This window comes from Gymnodraco acuticeps, unplaced genomic scaffold, assembly GCF_902827175.1.
Source record: "Gymnodraco acuticeps unplaced genomic scaffold, fGymAcu1.1, whole genome shotgun sequence".
NCBI lineage: Eukaryota > Metazoa > Chordata > Actinopteri > Perciformes > Bathydraconidae > Gymnodraco > Gymnodraco acuticeps.
The window spans coordinates 1-25,154 of record NW_022991317.1 but is presented as its reverse complement, the minus strand read 5'-3'; the positions used below and the strand labels follow the sequence as shown (position 1 = coordinate 25,154).

Below are 25,154 nucleotides of genomic sequence, written 5' to 3'. Positions count from 1 at the left end.
CTAAGCTAAAGGAGGCTAATGTTGGGCTATAAAGGAACTACAGCACGGTCACATGATTTCACGGCACCACCGCTAAGCTAAAAGCGGCTAATGTTGGGCTATAAAGGAACTACAGCACGGTCACATGACTTCACGTCACCACCGCTAAGCTAAAAGCGGCTAATGTTGGGCTATAAAGGAACTACAGCACGGTCACATGACTTCACGTCACCACCGCTAAGCTAAAGGTGGCTAATGTTGGGCTATAAAGGAACTACAGCACGGTCACATGACTTCACGTCACCACCGCTAAGCTAAAGGTGGCTAATGTTGGGCTATAAAGGAACTACAGCACGGTCACATGACTTCACGTCACCACCGCTAAGCTAAAGGTGGCTAATGTTGGGCTATAAAGGAACTACAGCACGGTCACATGACTTCACGTCACCACCGCTAAGCTAAAGGTGGCTAATGTTGGGCTATAAAGGAACTACAGCACGGTCACATGACTTCACGTGACCCCCGCTAAGCTAAATGAGGCTAATGTTGGTCGTGATGGCATTTAGTCGTCTCATTTAGACACGTGTTACCTTCATTTTAAAATCCACCAGTTTCGTAGAACAAAACTTTAAAATCTCTTCAGCTTGTGTTAACCACAGACCTGGGGGGTATACTACGAAGCCGGATGTTCTCTTAGCCGGCTAACTTCAGGGAAAACTCGGGGTTTCCGGTCCTACGACGCTGGTTCTCTTTTTAGCGGGCTAGATCTCCATGGTAACTTATGCTGAGCGGCTAGCCAGCCCCGGACCAGGTTAGGTTGCAGGCTAAGAGCTCAACTCAGTGAAAGCACTGCCTGCTGACCAATCAGAGCTCAGTGTGCGGAGTTTAAAGCGATCAAGTCATATTACAGGAGAAATTAAATACAGAAAAGCTGCCGTCGCAGGAAAGACGGCCGGCAAAAATCAGCGACTGTGTGAACGTGAACATGAATAGAATATCACCTCCATCTTCAGAGCAATCTGACTATTATAACATTAGCGTTAAGAAAGCTTACTTACATATCTGCCACAACATAAGTAACCGGATCAGAGTAACATTAAGTACAGTCCGCGGCATATCACTTCATCATCATATATCTCCTGATCTGAGTCAGCTGAGCCGTATCGGGCCGTGCAACACTCACAGTGTCACAGACTGGATGCAGAAGTATTATTTTAAGCAACACATTAAGTTGACGAAACACTCGAGTCAAATGTAATTAAAGTCAGATAGTGTTTTAGACGGGGCAGTGATATCATAAACCTGTTAATGTACGCATTCAAACACTTGTTCTGTTGCCCAGCTGTATTCACCTTGCAGGTGCAGCTCTGTGGCTTTGATCCTGGATCAAGTGTTCAAGACATGGATGTTTAAAGTTTAACTTCTTCATTTTTGACTAATATTATAGTTCACTTTTCATTCAGGAAGTATGACGCTGCGCTGTCAGTGCGCTTCTCCATGTTTGTGATTGGTCGAATGCTCCAGATACCACCCCTTTCATGTGAACGCGCACCTAACTAGATAGGACACGGCTGGCTTGAGCGATCCACTTGATAACCCGCGTCGTAGTACCGTTTAGCGAGAGCGCGTATGTTTTGGATTAGGCCAACCGGCTAACTCAAACATATCCAGGTTAGGTTGAACCTGCTTCGTAGTACAGGCCCCTGATTTCAGGTTTAGTTTAGGACTCATTCCTGTTATTGCCTTCTTTGATATCAAACAAAATGATGACATAAATGCTGAAAATATATATTATGAAATTGCTACATCTGTGAGAGTTTCTACTTACGTTTGTGATTTAAGGCTTCTGCAGTCTCACAAAGTAATGCAGTAACGTGGGCATGGCCGTGTGTGTGTGTGTGTGTGTGTGTGTGTGTGTGTGTGTGTGTGTGTGTGTGTGAGTGTCAGTGTCAGTGTCAGAGAGTGTGTGTGTGTGTGTGTGTGTGTGTGTGTGTGTGTGTGTGTGTGTGTGTGTGTGAGTGTCAGTGAGTGTGTGTGTGTGTGTGTGTGTGTGTGAGAGTGTCAGTGAGTGTGTGTATGTGTGTGTGTGTGTGTGTGTGTGTGTGTGTGTGTGTGTGTGTGTGTGTGTGTGAGAGTGTGTGTGTGTGTGTGTGTGTGTGTGTGTGTGGTGGGGTGATTCGGTGCATGCTGCGTTGGTTGCATGAATATAAAAGTTGTTTCTCTGTAGGTGGCATGGAGATGGTAACCAGAGCAACAACAACTACAAACTGTTAAACTGTTACTGCACACACCTCTGCACGGGGGGAGGAGAAAACGTCCATCTTCGGCTTCACCGTCTTCCTAAAACACAGGAGAGATATAAGAGGGATTTAAAAGAGATAAGCCGACAGATAGAAGTCAGCCACAAACGCTGGAGGTGTAATCTATAATAAAAAACATTATCATTTTATTGTCGAGCAACATCTGACCTCTAAAGTCTGACGTTCTGCACTTTAAGTTAGTCTAAATTAGTACACTTTTATTTTGTATTTACTCTTCAGGCCTTAAACACCAAGCGACAAATACATGAACTGCTCAAATGTTTTTGCATTATACTTCTAGGGCTTTTATTGTGAAAAGTAAACTCTAGTAGCTCCTTAGAATTACTCAAGTGTTGTTTTATAACCATTTCAAATTAAAACATTTAAAGCACATGTAACCTTGTTTGTAATAAAATCCCACTACTTGACACCACATAATATTTACGTATTATATAAGTATTCATGACAACAACGTGCAAACTAGTCTTTGTAACATGTTCTTGTTTTTGTTCAGTCGTTCCTAAGACTTGCCTGCAAATTGTATATGTCTAGGGCTTTTATTGTGAAAGGTCAACTCTAGTAGCTCCTTTGAATGGAATAATTAAGTGTTGCTGTTTTATAAATCTCTCAAATAATAGGCACAAGTTAAATCGTTCTGCTTAGGGTAAGTATGTTCTGCTTTTAGTTTCAAAGAACTATCAGACGTTAGAAAGAGGAAGTGTCACAGAGTCTTTGTAAAGTTCCTACTCATATAAAAGGTGTATATGTTTAAAGGCAGGAGAAGAGGAAGTGTTGGAGCTATATATATATATATATATATATATATATATATATATCTCTTTATATTATTTAATAGTTTAACATTTATTTTCTTGCTGTTTATAGTGTTTAATATTATTATCATTCATTTATATGTATTCTTAGTTAGTGCCATAAGTTAAAGTAGTTTCTATGCTTTTATTTTGAAGGAATGTTTTGGGCACTGGGTGATTAGAGCACCTGGTGTAATTGTATATATTGGGGAAAGGTGGGAGCCAGAGCACTAGTAGGCAAACGGTTTTTTACCAGGGTGTTTCAAGCCACAAGGAAGGAAGCCATAGGACACTTGTTCATTGTCAATGATATAGAATCATAATAAATGCCCAACGGAGAATCTTGTCTGGACCTGGATCATTGCCCTGCGTAAGATCTGCTAACTAGTGCCTCAGCGGCTGTATTAATTATCTATTTTATTTCTATATGATTTTGGCCGCTACAGGAAGTGATGAGAGTCCAGCTTTGCATAACTTCCTGTTGAGAGAATCCACCTTTACCACATTGCCTACTGTAACTCACCACAGGCCTGTGAGCCAATCAGGAGCCAGAACCGCCGTTAGGAAAGAGGAAGTGCATGTGTGAAAAAACGGTAACACGCCTCCGCTGGGTTTTCTCAATACTTCACACAAATATCCCTGTTTCTGTGAATGTTTGTGACTTAACTGAATCCATAAGTAGGAGAGAGAATGTTGTACATCCAATCATACACAAATCTCTACTTTAAAGAGTCCTCTCCTGCTGATGTTCAGGTGTATATCAGTATGTAGTGTCTCTACTTTAAAGAGTCCTCTCCTGCTGATGTTCAGGTGTATATCAGTATGTAGTGTCTCTACTTTAAAGAGTCCTCTCCTGCTGATGTTCAGGTGTATATCAGTATGTAGTGTCTCTACTTTAAAGAGTCCTCTCCTGCTGATGTTCAGGTGTATATCAGTATGTAGTGTCTCTACTTTAAAGAGTCCTCTCCTGCTGATGTTCAGGTGTATATCAGTATGTAGTGTCTCTACTTTAAAGAGTCCTCTCCTGCTGATGTTCAGGTGAATATCAGTATGTAGTGTCTCTACATTAAAGAGTCCTCTCCTGCTGATGTTCAGGTGTATATCAGTATGTAGTGTCTCTACTTTAAAGAGTCCTCTCCTGCTGATGTTCAGGTGTATATCAGTATGTAGTGTCTCTACTTTAAAGAGTCCTCTCCTGCTGATGTTCAGGTGTATATCAGTGTGTAGTGTCTCTACTTTAAAGAGTCCTCTCCTGCTGATGTTCAGATGTATATCAGTACGTAGTGTCTCTACTTTAAAGAGTCCTCTCCTGCTGATGTTCAGGTGTATATCAGTATGTAGAGTCTCTACTTTAAAGAGTGCTCTCCTGCTGAAGTTCAGGTGTATATCAGTATGTAGTGTCTCTACTTTAAAGAGTGCTCTCCTGCTGAAGTTCAGGTGTATATCAGTATGTAGTGTCTCTACTTTAAAGAGTCCTCTCCTGCTGAAGTGCAGGTGTATATCAGTATGTAGTGTCTCTACTTTAAAGAGTCCTCTCCTGCTGATGTTCAGGTGTATATCAGTATTTAGTGTCTCTACTTTAAAGAGTCCTCTCCTGCTGATGTTCAGGTGTATATCAGTATGTAGAGTCTCTACTTTAAAGAGTGCTCTCCTGCTGATGTTCAGGTGTATATCAGTATGTAGTGTCTCTACTTTAAAGAGTCCTCTCCTGCTGATGTTCAGGTGTATATCAGTATGTAGAGTCTCTACTTTAAAGAGTCCTCTCCTGCTGATGTTCAGGTGTATATCAGTGTGTAGTGTATCTACTTTAAAGAGTCCTCTCCTGCTGATGTTCAGGTGTATATCAGTATGTAGTGTCTCTACTTTAAAGAGTGCTCTCCTGCTGAAGTGCAGGTGTATGAGATGTCCTGCCCCATAACCTATAATGTACAATGTGTTGAAGTACTAGCCAATAGGAGTGCAAGTGTTACATAGTGATGTCACTATTTTCTGAACTTCGGAATTTTAGCCTTTGCAGACTATTTACATGCACTAACACCTATAGAACTACAACAGAGTATTAGGGCCACACTTAGAGAAAAAAAGCAGAGAGATTTCAAGAATAACGTCGTAATAATACGAGATTAAAGTCGTAGTTTCATAAGTGACTTGAGAAGGAGCCAACAGCAGCGTCATGCAATAACATGAGGAATGTGGAGCATCTTGTGAAGCACTACTTTAGTTTAGGTTTCTCAAATAGCGAAATACTTAATCTTTTGGCACATCAGCATCAGATTATCATAAGTATTAGAACTTTGAAAAGGTTGTGCAAGAAACGATGTCTATTATTTCGAAGAAAGAACCAAACAGACTTGGAGGATAGTGTCTCCTTTCTGCAGGAGGACATGACTGCTTCTGGTTACATCTACGAGCTGTTCAAAGGGGATTTGTTGTTTCACAAGAAACGATGAGACTTGTAATCAAGGCCTTGGATCGAGGAGGAGTCGAACGATAGCCTTGTAGTGGAATCGGACTGAGCTCCCCATTGACCTCAGGACAGCAGAAAGCTTACCCATCTTCCAGACTGAAAACTCATCTCTTTCGACTCCACTTCGAGCGATAGAACTATTAACAAAGCACTTATATACTAATAAAGGACTGGCTTATCTAAAGCCAGTTGAGTAGCACTTGAAATGTTTGGCTCTATGAAACCTGATGTACTTTATGATTCTGTTTTCTTCAAGTTTGTATTTTGTTGGTCGAACGCACTTATTGTAAGTCGCTTTGGATAAAAGCGTCAGCTAAATGTGATGTAATGTAGTCGACCAGAACCAGCCATTTCCTCCTGGCTCCAGACAATCTCCTCCAAGTCCGCTTCTCAAGTCACTTATGAAACTACGACTTTATTCTCGAAATCTCTCTCTTTTTTCTTCTAAGTGTGGCCCTAATACTCCGTCGTAATAGAACACACTACGAAAGAGGGAAATCACTACATGAAGAGCGCAGAGTATATTTGCGTACCTGTTTAATATAAATGATATCTTTCAGTAAAATTCAAGGTTAAGCCCTTGATGTTGAGGGAAAGTCCGTTATCTTCCACCCTCTTCCTCTTTACAGGCTTATCGTGTTATTGCTTGTTCTCACTTGACCTCCTCATTCAAACACGACATGAACCCCATCGTTTCTGACTACTTTAAAATCAAAACACGATTTAATTTATTCACTTTTTATTCATAATTGCACGGGATGCAAACTGCTCTCATGAAGCCTAATGGCACCGGATTGATTCTAATGAGGGTGAACAGATAAAAGGAGGCACTTTTCCATCTTCGCTTCTACGGGCTCAAGTTGCTTTTACTGCAGGATTTCTCATTCACAAACACATTTATGCAAATCTGTGTAGGGAACACGAAGGCCCTCAAATAGACCCTTCATCATTAATTGCTTCTGCTTCAGTTTTAAACCGAAATCATCAAGGATGGCTCCTTTTTACTGCTAACACTTTGTATAATTAGGTACCTTCCTATATCTGAAGCTTAGATAAAAACATCTTAAAGATTATTACATGCATTAAACTTAATTGTATTTCTCTAAAGGCTCTGTGGGATAAAACCACAATAAACGTGCAATAGTGTATTGTATTGTGTAATTATATATATTTGATTAGATTCAACGTATTTATCCTAAAGAGAATCATGCTTTGTTAGAGCAGCATGTTCACAAGGCATTGTATATGAATTACAAATCAAATGATATAGAAAATAAACAGTAAATAAATTCATATCAACATTTCAATATATCTGACCAATAGTGTATTAATACTTTCGCCACTGTCAATACAGCATATACATGTAAACACTGTATTTATACTGCACCATTTAGCTTACTGCACGCATATGATGTTCATATCTAACTAGTAATTCCTATACATGTGCAAATATACTCTGCGCTCTTATTTAGAAAGGTAGGAGCAGTCATAGTGGATCTGGTATGCACCGCGTTCACGAACAGTTTATTTTTGTTGTATTTAAACCCTCGTAAATGAAATGCAACTGACCTTTATTTACGATTCAATATCTCGCTCCTGAAGACAATCCAGCTGCTTTCTGCTACGTAGAGTTTCTGTTTAGTGTAGATCTGCTGTTAACTTCTACCAGAGTGAAGAAACTAACCCCGAACCTTTCTTAACTTTCTGTAATGTATTGTGGGAAGTGATTGGCATAATGTCAATCATCACCACAATGATTTTGTGCTTCTTAAAAAAAAGGGTAATATGCAGAGATGGGAGTAAGTCTTACATGTGCAAGTCATGAGCAAGCCTCAAGTCTTAACCTACAAGTCTCAAGCAAGTCCCAAGTCACTGTGGTGAGAGTCAAGTCATTGCTCAGGTCAAGCAAGTCGCAAGGTGCTGCACCTCTCAGAGGCGGAGTTACACGTCCCGCTGCCTCCTGGTGATGTAGCGATTTCATGAAGTGAATGAGAGTCCGAGTTCGAAATATATCTAAAATAATGTGTGCACTGCCATTTCCCAACATAAGCATAACAGTCTGCGATGAAGCGGCTGTCTCCTGTGCGCTCCACGTCCTACTTGACGCTCTCGTGGGAACGAGATACAGTATCTTTTTTTTTCCATTGCCCTTTAGGGGCTCCGTGCGATACAAAAACAAATGCAAATATTTAATTTTAAGTGAAGTCCTTTCGAGTCATCCGTCTCAAGTCAAGTCTCAAGTCATGAATACCAAGTCCAAGTCAAGTCAAGTCTTTTATCAATGCTAGTCAAGCAAGTCTCGAGTCCAAAAATATGCGAGTCAAGTCATGTGACTCGAGTCAAGTCAAGTGACTCGAGTCAAGTCATGTGACTCGAGTCAAGTCATGTGACTCGAGTCAAGTCAAGTGACTCGAGTCAAGTCAAGTGACTCGAGTCAAGTCATGTGACTCGAGTCAAGTCAAGTGACTCGAGTCAAGTCATGTGACTCGAGTCAAGTCAAGTGACTCGAGTCAAGTCAAGTGACTCGAGTCAAGTCATGTGACTCGAGTCAAGTCAAGTGATGTGACTCGAGTCAAGTCAAGTGACTCGAGTCAGTCAGTGACTCGAGTCAAGTCATGTGACTCGAGTCAAGTCAAGTGACTCGAGTCAAGTCATGTGACTCGAGTCAAGTCATGTGACTCGAGTCAAGTCAAGTGACTCGAGTCAAGTCATGTGACTCGAGTCAAGTCATGTGACTCGAGTCAAGTCAAGTGACTCGAGTCAAGTCAAGTGACTCAAGTCATGTGACTCGAGTCAAGTCAAGTGACTCGAGTCAAGTCATGTGACTCGAGTCAAGTCATGTGACTCGAGTCAAGTCATGTGACTCTATAGGTGTTAGTGCATGTTAATGGTCTGCAGAGGCTAAAATCCACATGTGTTCCCTCCAGACGCCTCCAGTGGACGCATAGGTTTACTTCCGGAACATCACTTTGTAACACTCACCCTTCTATTGGCTAGCGCTCCGACACATTGTACGTGATAGGCTAAGGGGCGGGACATCTCTAAGCGGTTGACCAATCACTGGCCATAGTGTTCTGAACAGAGAATCTGAACTGCTACCATCTAATGGAGATTGAATAAAGTCAGCCTGAAGCATCCTCTGTGCTCCGGTCAGCCTGAAGCATCCTCTGTGCTCCAGCCTGAAGCATCCTCTGTGCTCCAGCCTGAAGCATCCTCTGTGCTCCAGACAGTCCTCTCAGTGAACACAGAGCTACAGATCAGATGCACGCTGAAGGCTCTTTGAGCAGCTCTCTCTGATCCTGCTGTGATGTTACATGTTTGTTGTTTGTTTCTCATGTGTGTTGATGTTTGTGTGTTGATGTTTGTGTGTTGATGTTTGTGTGTTGATGTTTGTGTGTTGATGTTTGTGTGTTGATGTGACACATGGAGCTGCTGTGATGCAAGGAGCATTTCAGACCTGATCCGACCATTAAAGTATTATCGTATCGTATCGTATCGTTATCGTATGGTGACAGGTTTCATATTTGTGTAGTGTTGGGGGGTGCTTACACTTTTCGGGTGGGGGGGCGGAGTCTCCTCAGAGCTCTGGGCTGATGCTGCCCGTCCTGCTCCGTCTGATAGAAAAACATCCGGAGAGCCTCGTCCAATAGCAGCCATGTTGGGAGGCCCAGCAGCCTCTGGGGGGGGATTAATATATGTTAAGACAAACATGTATAATTAAATGGTGTTTCATATTATTTGTTTAGTTCGCACACTGGAAGCTACATGTAAATACTCAATACATAAAGGTGAGTTCACTGCAGACGTTTGAAAAGGTCACCTTCATGTACGTGTTGAGTTCAGGGATCCTGCTCTCTGCTATCTCCCTCTTGTTGCCCAGGAAGACTTTACCTGGAGAGAAACACAATGAGAAGAGGAGGAGGAGGAGGAGGAGGAGGAGGAGGAGGAGGAGGAGGAGGAGGAGGAGCTCAGGTTCCTCACAGCGTGCACACAGAAAAGCAGACTGAATCATCAGGACGTTAGAGATATTCTGCAGGAGAGTTTTCATGCACACAACGATGCGCCTCCACACATTCAACATATAGAGGACTCTGCTGTTCCACGCGGAGACGGTGAGCACCAACACAGCGACACAGTTCAAAATACTTTACACATGTTTGCTAATGCTTTCATAAGGAAGCACACTTTGAGACCTTACTGTTAACTCCACAGGGTGCCTTCAAGCACTCGGCAGTAAGAGGTGCACACGTTGGAAATAAAGCAGATGCATTGAGGACACATGATGCGTCACTTGGAGCATACACACTGAACTTCAGAATAACAAGAGGGTGCAAACTGAAAGATTAAAGGGAAGATAATAGCTTGGGTGATAATGTGGAGGAAGCTACCTTACATTTTTATGCGGATGATACTGTGATGTATTGTGCAGGTACCTCAGTTAAGGAGGCTGTTGTTAAATTACAGACTGTTTTTAACACTGTTCAGACTCAGCTCTCAGCGCTTAAGCTTCTTTTAAATGTGGATAAAACCAAGTTAATGCTCTTTTCAAAAGCTAAAAAGTCACCAGAGCCTGTTTTAGATATTGTAACCATGCAAGGAAAAAAACTTGAAGTGGTAACCTCTTATAAATACCTTGGTATCTGGCTTGATGACTGTCTTTCTTTTAAACTGCATGTAAATAACCTGCTTAAAAAACTGAGGGTTAGGCTAGGTTTTTTTTATAGAAACAAGTCCTGTTTCTCTCTTGAGGCCAGGAAAAGGCTCTGTGACCTTTGGACCTGTGCTGGACTATGGTGATCTATTTTATATGAATGCGCCGGCCAATTACCTCACCAAGATAGATGCCGCCTATCATAGTGCACTAAGGTTTGTGACAGACTGTAAGACTTTGACTCATCATTGTACCCTGTATACAAGGGCAGGGTTGCTTTCACTTACTGTACGGCGGCTAAATCACTGGTATATTTTTATTTATAAAGCAATGTTAGGGAAACTTCCATCTTACATCTGTTCCCTGATCTCACAGCGTATTGTAAATGGCTACTGCCTGAGATCTAAAGCTGTGGTTGTATTACATGTGCCAACTGCTAGGACTGTATTAGGAAATACAGCTTTTAGATGCGCAGCGCCGCTAGCATGGAACAGTCTGCAAAAGGAATGGAAGCTAAGCAGTTTGATTCCATTTCATGTTTTTAAAGCTAGGATAGACGCTATACAATCAGAAAATATTGGTGTCTGTAAATGCTACTAGTATACAAACTGTAGTATCATATAATGTCCTTTGTTTTCTGTCATGTTTGTATTAATGTTTGGAACTAATTGAAGCAGGTCACCATTGTAAAAGAGGTCTATGATCTCAATGGGTTTTATCTGTATAAATAAAGGTTTTGAATTGAATTGAATTGAAAGATGCAATATTAGTGACGTAACTAAAATAGCAGATTAAAGATACCCTGCACACAGACACTACTCCATGCAAAGAGGGTGAGCAATAAACGGTAGAGGCACAAATAACATAAATGTGCAGAAGATAATGCTTTTCTTTGAGGAGGCACACTGTGACTTTTGCTAATTGAAACGTGGACAGAGACTTCTTATATATATAGTTCTGATATCTTTATTCAATAACAATTATTAAGGGTGAAAAGAAGGGAGGGAGAAGGAGCATAAAGATATGTTTACTTTCCAATAATTAGTTTGTATTAATCCCGTTCCATTATCTCTCCTTCTCTCCTTCTCTCCTTCCTCTCTCCTTCTCCTCTCTCATTCCTCTCTCCTTCTCTCTCTCCTTCCTCTCTCCTTCCTCTCTCCTTCCTCTTCCTCCTCTCTCCTTCCTCTCTCTCTCCTCTCTCCTTCCTCTCTCCTTCTCTCTCCCTTCCTCTCTCCTTCCTCTCTCCTTCCTCTCTCCTTCCTCTCTCCCTCCTCTCTCCTTCCTCTCTCCTTCCTCTCTCCTTCCTCTCTCCCTCCTCTCTCCTTCCGCCCCGTCCTGATGAGATCTGGCTCTGAAATGAATCCCTTCACATTTCATATTATCTCAGCTCCTCTGTGACTCTGAATCAGAGCTTGGAGAAAAGTAGAACTTTCCCAAAATAGAAAAGCAACGATCAAAGATTCATGAAGTTTCAAATGGATTTTAGTTCAAAAGTGTCTTTCTTTTCATGCATTAAAACGATCCTCTCTTCGTGGAGACGGCATGATTGTTTTCTGCCTGTTTTTATGAAAATATTAGATATTCTTTAAAGGATTTCTGAGTCTGCAGCTCATCACCTAAACGTCTCCATTTCTAGGATTCACTTTTGTCATGCCCTGGCTCAAGGACGGACGAAAGAAGGAGACCACACATGGTTCATCCAATTGAAGTGCATTTATTTAAAGAAGCTCAATTAACTATGAAGTCAGTTAATCAGTAATGTGTGTGTGTGTGTGTGTGTGTGTGTGTGTGTGTGTGTGTGTGTGTGTGTGTGTGTGTGTGTGTGAACATGCATCAGTGTATAAAGGTCCAGTAGAGCCAAGCAACCCAAGAGGAGAGAGACTGACTGCTCAGGCACCTACCTGTAGCTGAGCAGTCAGCCCAAATCAAAGTCAACCTCTCCTGATTGGGGGAGGGGCTAACAGGAGTCTGAGTCTAAGGCCGTCACACTTTACATTCTACCTTCACTTTGAAATGCATTTCTACGACAGCTGAGAGAAACAGGGGCGAGTATGGCACTCGTTCATGAAAATAAAGGAGGTAAAGATGATATCGTGAATCATATCGTAATAACAATATCAGTCAAAAATAATCTTGATTGGATATTCTTCAAGTAGGTCACAGTTCCTATACGAGCGGCTCTCAACAAGGATTACCTCCAGGAACAGGGACGTGATTTGAGAAAAGGGAGATTACTTTTTTAGGTATTATTGTTTGTTTAGCGCTTAGCAGAGAGCCATGTAATGATACTGCAGAGACGTGTGTTTCTGTCTTTAGAGCTCCACAGGTGAGACACAACTTGTGTTTCTGTCTTTAGAGCTCCACAGGTGAGACACAATGTGTGTTTCTGTCTTTAGAGCTCCACAGGTGAGACACGACGTGTGTTTCTGTCTTTAGAGCTCCACAGGTGAGACACAACGTGTGTTTCTGTCTTTAGAGCTCCACAGGTGAGACACAACGTGTGTTTCTGTCTTTAGAGCTCCACAGGTGAGACACAACGTGTGTTTCTATCTTTAGAGCTCCACAGGTGAGACACGACGTGTGTTCCTGTCTTTAGAGCTCCACAGGTGAGACACAACATGTGTTTCTGTCTTTAGAGCTCCACAGGTGAGACACAACGTGTGTTTCTGTCTTTAGAGCTCCACAGGTGAGACACGACGTGTGTTTCTGTCTTTAGATCTCCACAGGTGAGACACAACGTTTGTTTCTGTCTTTAGAGCTCCACAGGTGAGACACAACGTGTGTTTCTGTCTTTAGAGCTCCACAGGTGAGACACGACGTGTGTTTCTGTCTTTAGAGCTCCACAGCTGAGAGACACAACGTGTGTTTCTGTCTTTAGAGCTCCACAGGTGAGACACGACGTGTGTTTCTGTCTTTAGAGCTCCACAGGTGAGACACGACGTGTGTTTCTGTCTTTAGAGCTCCACAGGTGAGACACAACGTGTGTTTCTGTCTTTAGAGCTCCACAGGTGAGACACGACGTGTGTTTCTGTCTTTAGAGCTCCACAGGTGAGAGACAACGTGTGTTCCTGTCTTTAGAGCTCCACAAGTGAGACACAACGTGTGTTTCTGTCTTTAGAGCTCCACAGCTGAGAGACACAACGTGTGTTTCTGTCTTTAGAGCTCCACAGGTGAGACACGACGTGTGTTTCTGTCTTTAGAGCTCCACAGGTGAGACACGACGTGTGTTTCTGTCTTTAGAGCTCCACAGGTGAGACACAACGTGTGTTTCTGTCTTTAGAGCTCCACAGGTGAGACACGACGTGTGTTTCTGTCTTTAGAGCTCCACAGGTGAGAGACAACGTGTGTTCCTGTCTTTAGAGCTCCACAAGTGAGACACAACGTGTGTTTCTGTCTTTAGAGCTCCACAGCTGAGAGACACAACGTGTGTTTCTGTCTTTAGAGCTCCACAGGTGAGACACGACGTGTGTTTCTGTCTTTAGAGCTCCACAGGTGAGACACGACGTGTGTTTCTATCTTTAGAGCTCCACAGGTGAGACACGACGTGTGTTCCTGTCTTTAGAGCTCCACAGGTGAGACACAACGTGTGTTTCTGTCTTTAGAGCTCCACAGGTGAGACACGACGTGTGTTTCTGTCTTTAGAGCTCCACAGGTGAGACACAACGTTTGTTTCTGTCTTTAGAGCTCCACAGGTGAGACACAACGTGTGTTTCTGTCTTTAGAGCTCCACAGGTGAGAGACAACGTGTGTTCCTGTCTTTAGAGCTCCACAAGTGAGACACAACGTGTGTTTCTGTCTTTAGAGCTCCACAGCTGAGAGACACAACGTGTGTTTCTGTCTTTAGAGCTCCACAGGTGAGACACGACGTGTGTTTCTGTCTTTAGAGCTCCACAGCTGAGAGACACAACGTGTGTTTCTGTCTTTAGAGCTCCACAGGTGAGACACGACGTGTGTTTCTGTCTTTAGAGCTCCACAGGTGAGACACGACGTGTGTTTCTGTCTTTAGAGCTCCACAGGTGAGACACGACGTGTGTTCCTGTCTTTAGAGCTCCACAGGTGAGACACAACGTGTGTTTCTGTCTTTAGAGCTCCACAGGTGAGACACGACGTGTGTTTCTGTCTTTAGAGCTCCACAGGTGAGACACGACGTGTGTTTCTGTCTTTAGAGCTCCACAGGTGAGACACGACGTGTGTTTCTGTCTTTAGAGCTCCACAGGTGAGACACAACGTGTGTTTCTGTCTTTAGAGCTCCACAGGTGAGACACGACGTGTGTTTCTGTCTTTAGAGCTCCACAGGTGAGACACGACGTGTGTTTCTGTCTTTAGAGCTCCACAGGTGAGACACGACGTGTGTTCCTGTCTTTAGAGCTCCACAGGTGAGACACAACGTGTGTTTCTATCTTTAGAGCTCCACAGGTGAGACACGACGTGTGTTCCTGTCTTTAGAGCTCCACAGGTGAGACACAACGTGTGTTTCTGTCTTTAGAGCTCCACAGGTGAGACACAACGTGTGTTTCTGTCTTTAGAGCTCCACAGGTGAGACACGACGTGTGTTTCTGTCTTTAGAGCTCCACAGATGAGACACGACGTGTGTTTCTGTCTTTAGAGCTCCACAGGTGAGACACGACGTGTGTTTCTGTCTTTAGAGCTCCACAGGTGAGACACAACGTGTGTTTCTGTCTTTAGAGCTCCACAGGTGAGAGACAACGTGTGTTCCTGTCTTTAGAGCTCCACAGGTGAGACACAACGTGTGTTCCTGTCTTTAGAGCTCCACAGGTGAGACACGACGTGTGTTTCTGTCTTTAGAGCTCCACAGCTGAGATACACAACGTGTGTTTCTGTCTTTAGAGCTCCACAGGTGAGACACGACGTGTGTTTCTGTCTTTAGAGCTCCACAGGTGAGACACAACGTGTGTTTCTGTCTTTAGAGCTCCACAGGTGAGACACGACGTGTGTTTCTGTCTTTAGAGCTCCACAGGTGAGACACGACGTGTGTTTCTGTCTTTAGAGCTCCACAGGTGAGACACAACGTGTGTTTATATCTTTAGAGCTCCACAGGTGAGACACGACGTGTGTTCCTGTCTTTAGAGCTCCACAGGTGAGACACAACGTGTGTTTCTGTCTTTAGAGCTCCACAGGTGAGACACAACGTGTGGTTCTGTCTTTAGAGCTCCACAGGTGAGACACGACGTGTGTTTCTGTCTTTAGAGCTCCACAGGTGAGACACAACGTGTGTTTCTGTCTTTAGAGCTCCACAGGTGAGAGACAACGTGTGTTCCTGTCTTTAGAGCTCCACAGGTGAGACACGACGTGTGTTCCTGTCTTTAGAGCTCCACAGGTGAGAAACGACGTGTGTTTCTGTCTTTAGAGCTCCACAGCTGAGAGACACAATGTGTCTTTAGAGCTCCACAGCTGAGAGACACAACGTGTGTTTATGTCTTTAGAGCTCCACAGGTGAGACACGACGTGTGTTTCTGTCTTTAGAGCTCCACAGCTGAGAGACACAACGTGTGTTTCTGTCTTTAGAGCTCCACAGGTGAGACGCGACGTGTGTTCCTGTCTTTAGAGCTCCACAGGTGAGACACAACGTGTGTTTCTGTCTTTAGAGCTCCACAGGTGAGACACGACGTGTGTTCCTGTCTTTACAGCTCCACAGGTGAGACACGAGGTGTGTTCCTGTCTTTAGAGCTCCACAGGTGAGACACGACGTGTGTTTCTGTCTTTAAAGCTCCACAGGTGAGACACAATGTGTGTTCCTGTCTTTAGAGCTCCACAGGTGAGACACGAGGTGTGTTCCTGTCTTTAGAGCTCCACAGGTGAGACACGAGGTGTGTTCCTGTCTTTAAAGCTCCACAGGTGAGACACAATGTGTGTTCCTGTCTTTAGAGCTCCACAGGTGAGACACGAGGTGTGTTCCTGTCTTTAGAGCTCCACAGGTGAGACACGAGGTGTGTTCCTGTCTTTAGAGCTCCACAGGTGAGACACAATGTGTGTTCCTGTCTTTAGAGCTCCACAGGTGAGACACAACGTGTGTTCCTGTCTTTAGAGCTCCACAGGTGAGACACGACATGTGTTTCTGTCTTTAGAGCTCCACAGGTGAGACACGACGTGTGTTTATGTCTTTAGAGCTCCACAGGTGAGACACAACTTGTGTTTCTGTCTTTAGAGCTCCACAGGTGAGACACGACGTGTGTTTATGTCTTTAGAGCTCCACAGGTGAGACACGATGTGTGTTTATGTCTTTAGAGCTCCACAGGTGAGACACGACGTGTGTTTCTGTCTTTAGAGCTCCACAGGTGAGACACGACGTGTGTTTCTGTCTTTAGAGCTCCACAGGTGAGACACAACTTGTGTTTATGTCTTTAGAGCTCCACAGGTGAGACACGACGTGTGTTTATGTCTTTAGAGCTCCACAGGTGAGACACGACGTGTGTTCCTGTCTTTAGAGCTCCACAGGTGAGACACAACGTGTGTTTCTGTCTTTAGAGCTCCACAGGTGAGACACAACGTGTGTTTCTGTCTTTAGAGCTCCACAGGTGAGAGACAACGTGTGTTTCTGTCTTTAGAGCTCCACAGGTGAGACACGACGTGTGTTTCTGTCTTTAGAGCTCCACAGGTGAGACACGACGTGTGTTTCTGTCTTTAGAGCTCCACAGGTGAGACACGACGTGTGTTTCTGTCTTTAGAGCTCCACAGGTGAGACACGACGTGTGTTTCTGTCTTTAGAGCTCCACAGGTGAGACACGACGTGTGTTCCTGTCTTTAGAGCTCCACAGGTGAGACACAACGTGTGTTTCTGTCTTTAGAGCTCCACAGGTGAGACACAACGTGTGTTTCTATCTTTAGAGCTCCACAGGTGAGACACAACGTGTGTTTCTGTCTTTAGAGCTCCACAGGTGAGACACGACGTGTGTTCCTGTCTTTAGGGTGATGTCTACTGTGTTCTCAAACTGAAGCTGTTTGAGTTCAAGCTGATTCATTGCAAAGGAACATTATTATTCTTTATAGTAAGAATATAGTAACCTTTAAGTCACACACACACACACAGTAAACACACACACACACACACACGATGTTCTGTAGCCTCTGATAATCGATAGGGATGGCGGCTCGCAGACAGAGGGCATTATGGGAAAACAACGAGGTGCAGAGTGCAGACTGAAAGGATCGAGGGAGCAGACGAGGACACACACACACACACAGATTAGTCAACACTAACAGATGTCCTCACTCTGAGCTGCAGCAGCATTTAAATCTCTTCCTGAAGCACAACTCGTTGTAGTTTGTATTAACTGCGTTATCTATTAGGGCTGAAGGAGGAAACTCCAGCTCCTCCGTCAGGGCTTTGGATCGCAGCAGCCCAGGCACCCAGTCTGAAACCTGCTAATGCTAACCAAAGCATGCTAACACTTTTAAACTGAGCACAATGTAGAGCAAGTTCACCATCTTAGGCCCGGCCACACGAGGACGATAATATCGATACTATCTGCTACAGTTCACTATCAGATAGAGCAGTGGTTCTCAAACTTTTTTCAATCATGTAGCCTACCCCCTTTGAAAACAAAATGTCAGCCAAGTACCCCCTGATCAGCGCAAACACAATTTGTTAGGGAAAAAATGCCTATATAAAGAGGTACAGCACAGCGCTGCACCATCAGGGTCTGATTTATTAAAACAACAACAGTAACTGAGAAACACTTAAATGCTACATTTCAAATGTTTACAATCCATCACTAAATTCATGGAAAACCAATCTTAACATTAAGCAATAACACTAAGACGACATTAGTTACATTGAACTGATCTTTTTAATAAGATGTACTCAATGTAGTGAAACATGGGCTTGAGCTTCACTGAGGACCTTTGTCATTCTGACAGGGAGGCACCTGCAGTTATTACACAAACCCACACTGCTCAAACTTTGTTACGTTTATGTATTTATTTATTTTGGGGCATGGGGAATGAAGAGAAAAAAATATATGAGCATTTTATGAGCATGGGATTTTGACCCCTCATATAAACATATGCATAATGCTATACTTTGCGGCCACACGCCGTTGCCAGGCAACACTTATTGTTTAGGTCCTTTGAAAAGCAGGCAGTCATATCATTAACTAGAACTAGCTAGATCTGATAGATTTGGACATAGACGCGAGTGAAGTCTAACCGGACGCGAGAGAGAGATCAGATCATAACGGAGAACACGCAGCTCTGCATGATCACAGCTCCGCCGCTGTGACGGATCGTTGAGCAGAGCAAAATACACTTAGACCTAACACACTTAGCTAGTTCATCTACTCTGGAACTAGCTAAACTAGTTATACATATATGTATTCTTTACTGTCGGGTCACTCATTACAGGTTCAGCGAGCTGCACGAGACTGACGGGCTGTCAGGAGAGGGAGAGGAAAAGAGAGCACCCCATTTACTTTTCCCATTTTATTATCCAGAATTACTGTAAATCTTTGAATAAAGTAGTTCATCTACTATTAGTAGTTTGTTTAAATGCATTACTTATGTTTTTTTTCTCATTAACATAAAATAAATCTCACGTACCCCCTGCAGTACTCCAACGTACCCCTAGGGGTCCGCGTACCTCCATTTGAGAACCACTGAGATAGACGTTTCGGCCACACGAGGCCGACATGGAAACGCAGAAAACATTAACGGGTCCCAAGGTGGGTAGATCTGCAAACGAAACGCTCTGGGAGGGCAAACGGCTCCGTGTTTACGCCTATACGATCATGTCTTGATACGTTGAAGCAATAGCCCCGCCTCTCCCGCCTCTCCCGCCTCTCCCGCCTCTCCCGCCTCTCCCACTCAGAGATCAGCTGCTGGGCTCTCAGGAGAGGGGAAAGAAAAGAGAGGCTCCGTTTATTACTATTATATAGTCATTATCAATATGTTTTAAAGCTCAATAAATAACAAAGAAGACCTCTGACCGGCACTTTTCTAATTTTGTCCGGAAGATTTAAACTTTAACGGACATGTTGACCAGCGAAAAAAACTGAAACTCTGCCGCACGGTCCCCTCGTCCCTTGGAAGAGGCGGAGAAGTGGGTGTTTGTCATCTGCTGGTGGACTACCGGAGAGAATTACAGCAGGAGCACACGCTCGCCTCGGGGAGGGAGAAAAAGAGCCAGAGCGGAGAATAAACAGAAGGGCAACCATGGCAACCATGGCAACCATGCGCGGGAAGTCTTCTTCGCTGCTTTTGTGGCAGGACTACAGCGCCACTTACAGGCCTGGCATACGTACTACAGCGTCTCTAGCGCGGTCTTGTGTGAACGGACACGTTTCTGGACGGAAGACTTTTTCGATAACGATTGCGGTCCGTTTGCGTTATCGACCTCGTGTGGCTCCAGCCTTAGTATCCTGAGTAGTATGGTATCTCCGGATCCTGGATCAAGACCATCATGTCGATCACAGCACAACAGATTCACATTGAGTCTGCTCTCTTAACTCATAAAGTCAAATGGTACGAATCATGAGCATCTGAGGACTCTGATTTAGAGATTTTTTCACACTAAAACTGCAAAAATGTAAGTAAAAAATGTATAACATTTTCACAAACACATTATAGTGAATCAAAATAAAGACTTATAGGGGATTAGTTTGCATTCTTATTAGCGCTTTTTCATTATAACTAACATTATTTCTAGTTAATGACTGCAGACAGGTGGACACAGAGTTTCTCAGAGGTTTTTTTTGAGTCGCCTGCTGGAGCATTAGCAGTGAATGGCATCGTTGTTACAGAAGAAGCAGATTATTCATATTTCAGAGGGTGATATTCCCCCTGCTGACAGACAGGAATGTGAGCGCTGTGAATCCCGAGCTCACCGGGCAGTGAAGGCATCGTGCAGGTGTTGGGTCCGGGTCTCTCGGGGTCTTCAGGGGAATATCTGGATTCCAGGATCTGGTGCAGGTTGAAATAATCTCTGTACCTCCGATAGATCAGATACTTCCCCCCGCCTTTAGTCCTCACTTCGATCACAAACAGCTGCAGGAGGAACGTTTCAGGGGTTTCAATAAAGTGTGAGGGGGTTTCAATAAAGTGTGAAGGGGTTTCAATAAAGTGTGAGGGGGTTTAAATAAAGTGTGAGGGGGTTTAACTAAAGCTTGAGGGGTTAAATAAAGTTTGAGGGGTTTTGAGGGGTTTTAAATTAAGTTTGAGGGGGTTTGAATGAAGTTTGAGGGGGTTAAATAGAGTTTGAGGGGGTTTAAATACAGTTTGAGGGGGTTTGAATGACGTTTGAGGGGGTTAAATACAGTTTGAGGGGGGTTTAAATAGAGTTTGAGGGGTTTTGAGGGGGTTTAAATACAGTTTAAGGGGGTTTAAATACAGTTTGAAGGGGTTAAATAGAGTTTGAGGGGGTTTAAATACAGTTTGAGGGGGTTAAATAGAGTTTGAGTGGGTTTGAATACAGTTTGAGGGGGGTTTGAATGAAGTTTGAGGGGGTTAAATAGAGTTTGAGGGGGTTTACATACAGTTTGAGGGGGTTTGAATGAAGTTTCAGGGGGTTAAATAGAGTTTGAGGGGGTTTAAATACAGTTTGAGGGGGTTTGAATGAAGTTTGAGGGGGTTAAATAGAGTTTGAGGGGGTTTGAATGAAGTTTGAAGGGGTTTAAATACAGTTTGAGGGGGTTAAATAGAGTTTGAGGGGGTTTAAATACAGTTTGAGGGGGTTAAATAGAGTTTGAGGGGGTTTGAATACAGTTTGAGGGGGTTTGAATGAAGCTTGAGGGGGTTAAATAGAGTTTGAGGGGGTTTAAATACAGTTTGAGGGGGTTTGAATGAAGTTTGAGGGGGTTAAATAGAGTTTGAGGGGGTTTAAATACAGTTTGAGGGGGTTTAAATACAGTTGAGGGGGGTTAAATAAGTTGAGGGGGTTTAATACAGTTTGAGGGGGTTTAATAGAGTTTGAGGGGGTTTGAATGAAGTTTGAGGGGGTTTACATACAGTTTGAGGGGGTTCGAATAAAGTTTGAGGGGGTTAAATAGAGTTTGAGGGGGTTTGAATACAGTTTGAGGGGGTTAAATAGAGTTTGAGGGGGTTTGAATACAGTTTGAGGGGGTTTGAATGAAGCTTGAGGGGGTTAAATAGAGTTTGAGGGGGTTAAATACAGTTTGAGGGGGGTTTGAATGAAGTTTGAGGGGGTTAAATAGAGTTTGAGGGGGTTTAAATACAGTTTGAGGGGTTTAATAGAGTTTGAGGGGGGTTTGAATGAAGTTTGAGGGGGTTTACATACAGTTTGAGGGGGTTCGAATAAAGTTTGAGGGGGTTAAATAGAGTTTGAGGGGGTTTAAATACAGTTTAAGGGGGTTTGAAATGAAGTTTGAGGGGGTTAAATACAGTTTGAGGGGGTTTACATACAGTTTGAGGGGGTTTGAATGAAGTTTGAGGGGGTTTAAATAGAGTTTGAGGGGGTTTGAATGAAGTTTGAGGGGGTTAAATAGAGTTGAGAGGGTGTTTAAAATAGAGTATTGAGTGGGTGTTAAATCAGAGGTTTGAGGGGGTTTGAATGAAGTTTAAGGGGGTTTAAATACAGTTTGAGGGGTTTGAATGAAGTTTGAGGGGGTTAAATACAGTTTGAGGGTGTTTAAAATACAGTTTGAATGTGGGGTTAAAGTAGAGTTTGGAGCGGGGTTTGAATTAAGGTTTTTAAGGGGGTTTAAAAATACAGTTGATGATGAGGGGGTTAAATAGAGTTTGAGGGGGGTTAAATAGAGTTTGAGGGGGGTTAAATAGAGTTTGAGGGGGTCTGAATGAAGTTTGAGGGGGTTTAAATACAGTTTGAGGGGGGGTTTTGATACAGTTTGAGGGGGGTTTTAATACAGTTTGAGGGGGTTTAAATACAGTTTGAGGGGGGTTTAAAACATTACGTACGAAGTAGTCGATGAAGCCTTTCTTCTCCTCGATGTCGGCGATGGGTGGCGCTGATGGGGATGTTGTGAGGAAGCTGATCGAAGTCACTGAGAGGAGGAAATCATTTAGATAATGTAATCATGTTTTATAACAGGATTACTGTGTACTTCTACTCACTACAGTTCAGAGGTACATGGTGTACTTCTACTCCACTACAGTTCAGAGGTACATGGTGTACTTCTACTCCACTACAGTTCAGAGGTACATGGTGTACTTCTACTCCACTACAGTTCAGAGGTACATGGTGTACTTCTACTCCACTACAGTTCAGAGGTACATGGTGTACTTCTACTCCACTACAGTTCAGAGGTACATGGTGTACTTCTACTCACTACAGTTCAGAGGTACATGGGTGTACTTCTACTCCACTACAGTTCAGAGGTACATGGTGTACTTCTACTCCTCTACAGTTCAGAGGTACATGGTGTACTTCTACTGCACTACAGTTCAGAGGTACATGGTGTACTTCTACTCCACTACAGTTCAGAGGTACATGGTGTACTTCTACTCCACTACAGTTCAGAGGTACATGGTGTACTTCTACTGCACTACAGTTCAGAGGTACATGGTGTACTTCTACTCCACTACAGTTCAGAGGTACATGGTGTACTTCTACTCCTCTACAATTCAGAGGTAAAAGGTGTACTTTTCCTCCACTACATGTATTTAATACCTTTAGTTACTTCACAGATCTGGATGAATGATGTGAAATCTAATCAAGTGTTGAATCAGACTTTAGTTCCACCTGGAGTAAATCCACCAGCTACCCTGCAGTATACAAAGCCATTCAAACTAGCTGCACCTTCACCAGCTTTGAGAACACTTTCATGATCAATCATTATAAAACATATCATATATATTATTCTGAAATGGACCAATCTGCACAACGACTACTTTTACTGTACTTTGATGATAATACTTTTCTACTTTCACTTGAGGAACATTTTGAATGCAGGACTTTTACTGTAACAGAGTATTCCTCCTACACTCTGGTACTTCTACTTTTACTCAAGAACAAGACCTGAGTACTTCTACTTTTACTCAAGAACAAGATCTGAGTACTTCTACTTTTACTCAAGTACAAGATCTGAGTACTTATACTTTTACTCAAGTACAAGTCTACTTTTACTTTACAAGATCTGAGTACTTCTACTTTTACTCAAGAACAAGATCTGAGTACTTCTACTTTGACTCAAGTACAAGTCTACTTTTACTTTACAAGATCTGAGTACTTCTACTTTTACTCAAGAACAAGATCTGAGTACTTCTACTTTGACTCAAGTACAAGACCTGAGTACTTCTACTTTTACTCAAGTACAAGATCTGAATACTTCTACTTTTACTCAAGTACAAGACCTGAGTACTTCTACTTTTACTCAAGTACAAGATCTGAATACTTCTACTTTTACTCAAGTACAAGATCTGAGTACTTCTACTTTTACTCAAGTACAAGACCTGAGTACTTCTACTTTTACTCAAGTACAAGATCTGAATACTTCTACTTTTACTCAAGTACAAGACCTGAGTACTTCTACTTTTACTCAAGTACAAGATCGGAGTACTTCTACTTTTACTCAAGTACAAGATCGGAGTACTTCTACTTTTACTCAAGTACAAGATCGGAGTACTTCTACTTTTACTCAAGTACAAGATCGGAGTACTTCTCCTCCCTCTGACAACTTGACACCATAATAATAATAATAAAATACCGGTGCATGGATGGTTTAACTTCCAGTTGTAGTTCCCATACAGCCGAACAACACAATTTAAGAGAGATGATAAAAGATCCTCACCTCTCGTCCCGGAGCTGCCGCGGCAGAGACATGATTGTTATCCCGGGATTAGAGTGAAAAACACGGGAAGAACTGAGACTTCTGTCCGGAGAGAAGCTTCTTCTGTCGGATAAACTCTGAGTCACACACCGCTCTGAAGCTGCAGAGAGAAGTGAAACAGGCAGGAAGCCAGAGGTCCCTGACACACCACAGGATGGTGCGTTCAGAGGCGGGGAAATAGTCGTGTAAATAATTGTAAATGTATATTGTATGTTTACATACATTTAGATACAGTGCTTCTCAAAGTGTGGTCCATGATGAATTGGAAATGGGGGACCCTGATGTAAACAAGACGAAAGTCTTTCTCTGGTCTGCATCCCCTTAACAATTTTATGTTTTGAGCTGTATTGTACTGTACCCAATATACAAGCTGTTAATACACGTTTCAATCAATCAAACAATCAGTCCGCGGACCACTGGTGGTCCGTGAGCCCCGCCTAGTGGTCCGTGAGTATATTGGTAAAATGTCACATTTGAAATAAATAAATAAATAAAAGTTTTCCGCACTCTCGCGAGAATATCTCTGCAATCAATGGAGCGAGCTTAAGTTTCACTTTCGATTGCATGATATAGCCAGGCGCAACACCTTCATCACACATGTGGCCACTTGTTTGTAAAATGTTCAGGCAATTTGTAAAAAACGATGTGTTTTGGGATATTTGTGGAGTTAGGTGGTCCGCGAATGTTTTTTTATTGGTTAAGTGGTCCTTGGTATGCAAAAGTTTGAGAAACACTGGGTTAGAGCTATAAATACTTCCGCTGTTATTCATGATATTTCAGAAAAAGGGGAAACCACACTTCCCCAAACTGTGAAACCATCTGGAGAGAGTGTGTGTTTGTGTGATACGGAGAGGGAGGTTTGTTCTGTATTTACTCTCATTAAACAGATTACATGTGGAAGTTATTTATGGCTATCTAAGATGTAATAAAACAAATCAGAAAGGTCACTTCCAGGGAGGGGCGCCCCTTGCGAACAGGCAAGGCAGGCAACTGCTTGGGGCCCCGGACCAGAAGGGGGCCCCCAAAGAAGGTAGATTAAGAAGGTCCACAGCAACGACAACATGAATCACCCTTTCATTTACTGCAACGACATGTCGGGAAACCCCTTCAAGGCGGCCCCATGCGTAGCGCGCCATCAAATGCTGCTTCTTAGTCTAAGTTTCGTTGCCTTGCTCTGCTCGGGGGGGG

The 25,154-nt window shown here is 43.1% G+C and overlaps 1 protein-coding gene across 1 annotated transcript; it reads right to left on the bottom strand.

Moving 5' to 3' along the window:
- Positions 1-2,159: 2,159 nt before the first annotated feature.
- LOC117562455 (neutrophil cytosol factor 4-like) lies at positions 2,160-24,078 on the bottom strand. Its single transcript, XM_034240284.1, is given in 7 exon segments — positions 2,160-2,319; positions 9,108-9,235; positions 9,379-9,449; positions 20,049-20,208; positions 22,096-22,137; positions 22,139-22,181; positions 23,928-24,078. Coding segments are annotated over 7 exon segments (546 nt in total). The 5' UTR covers positions 23,960-24,078; the 3' UTR covers positions 2,160-2,249.
- Positions 24,079-25,154: the final 1,076 nt, after the last annotated feature.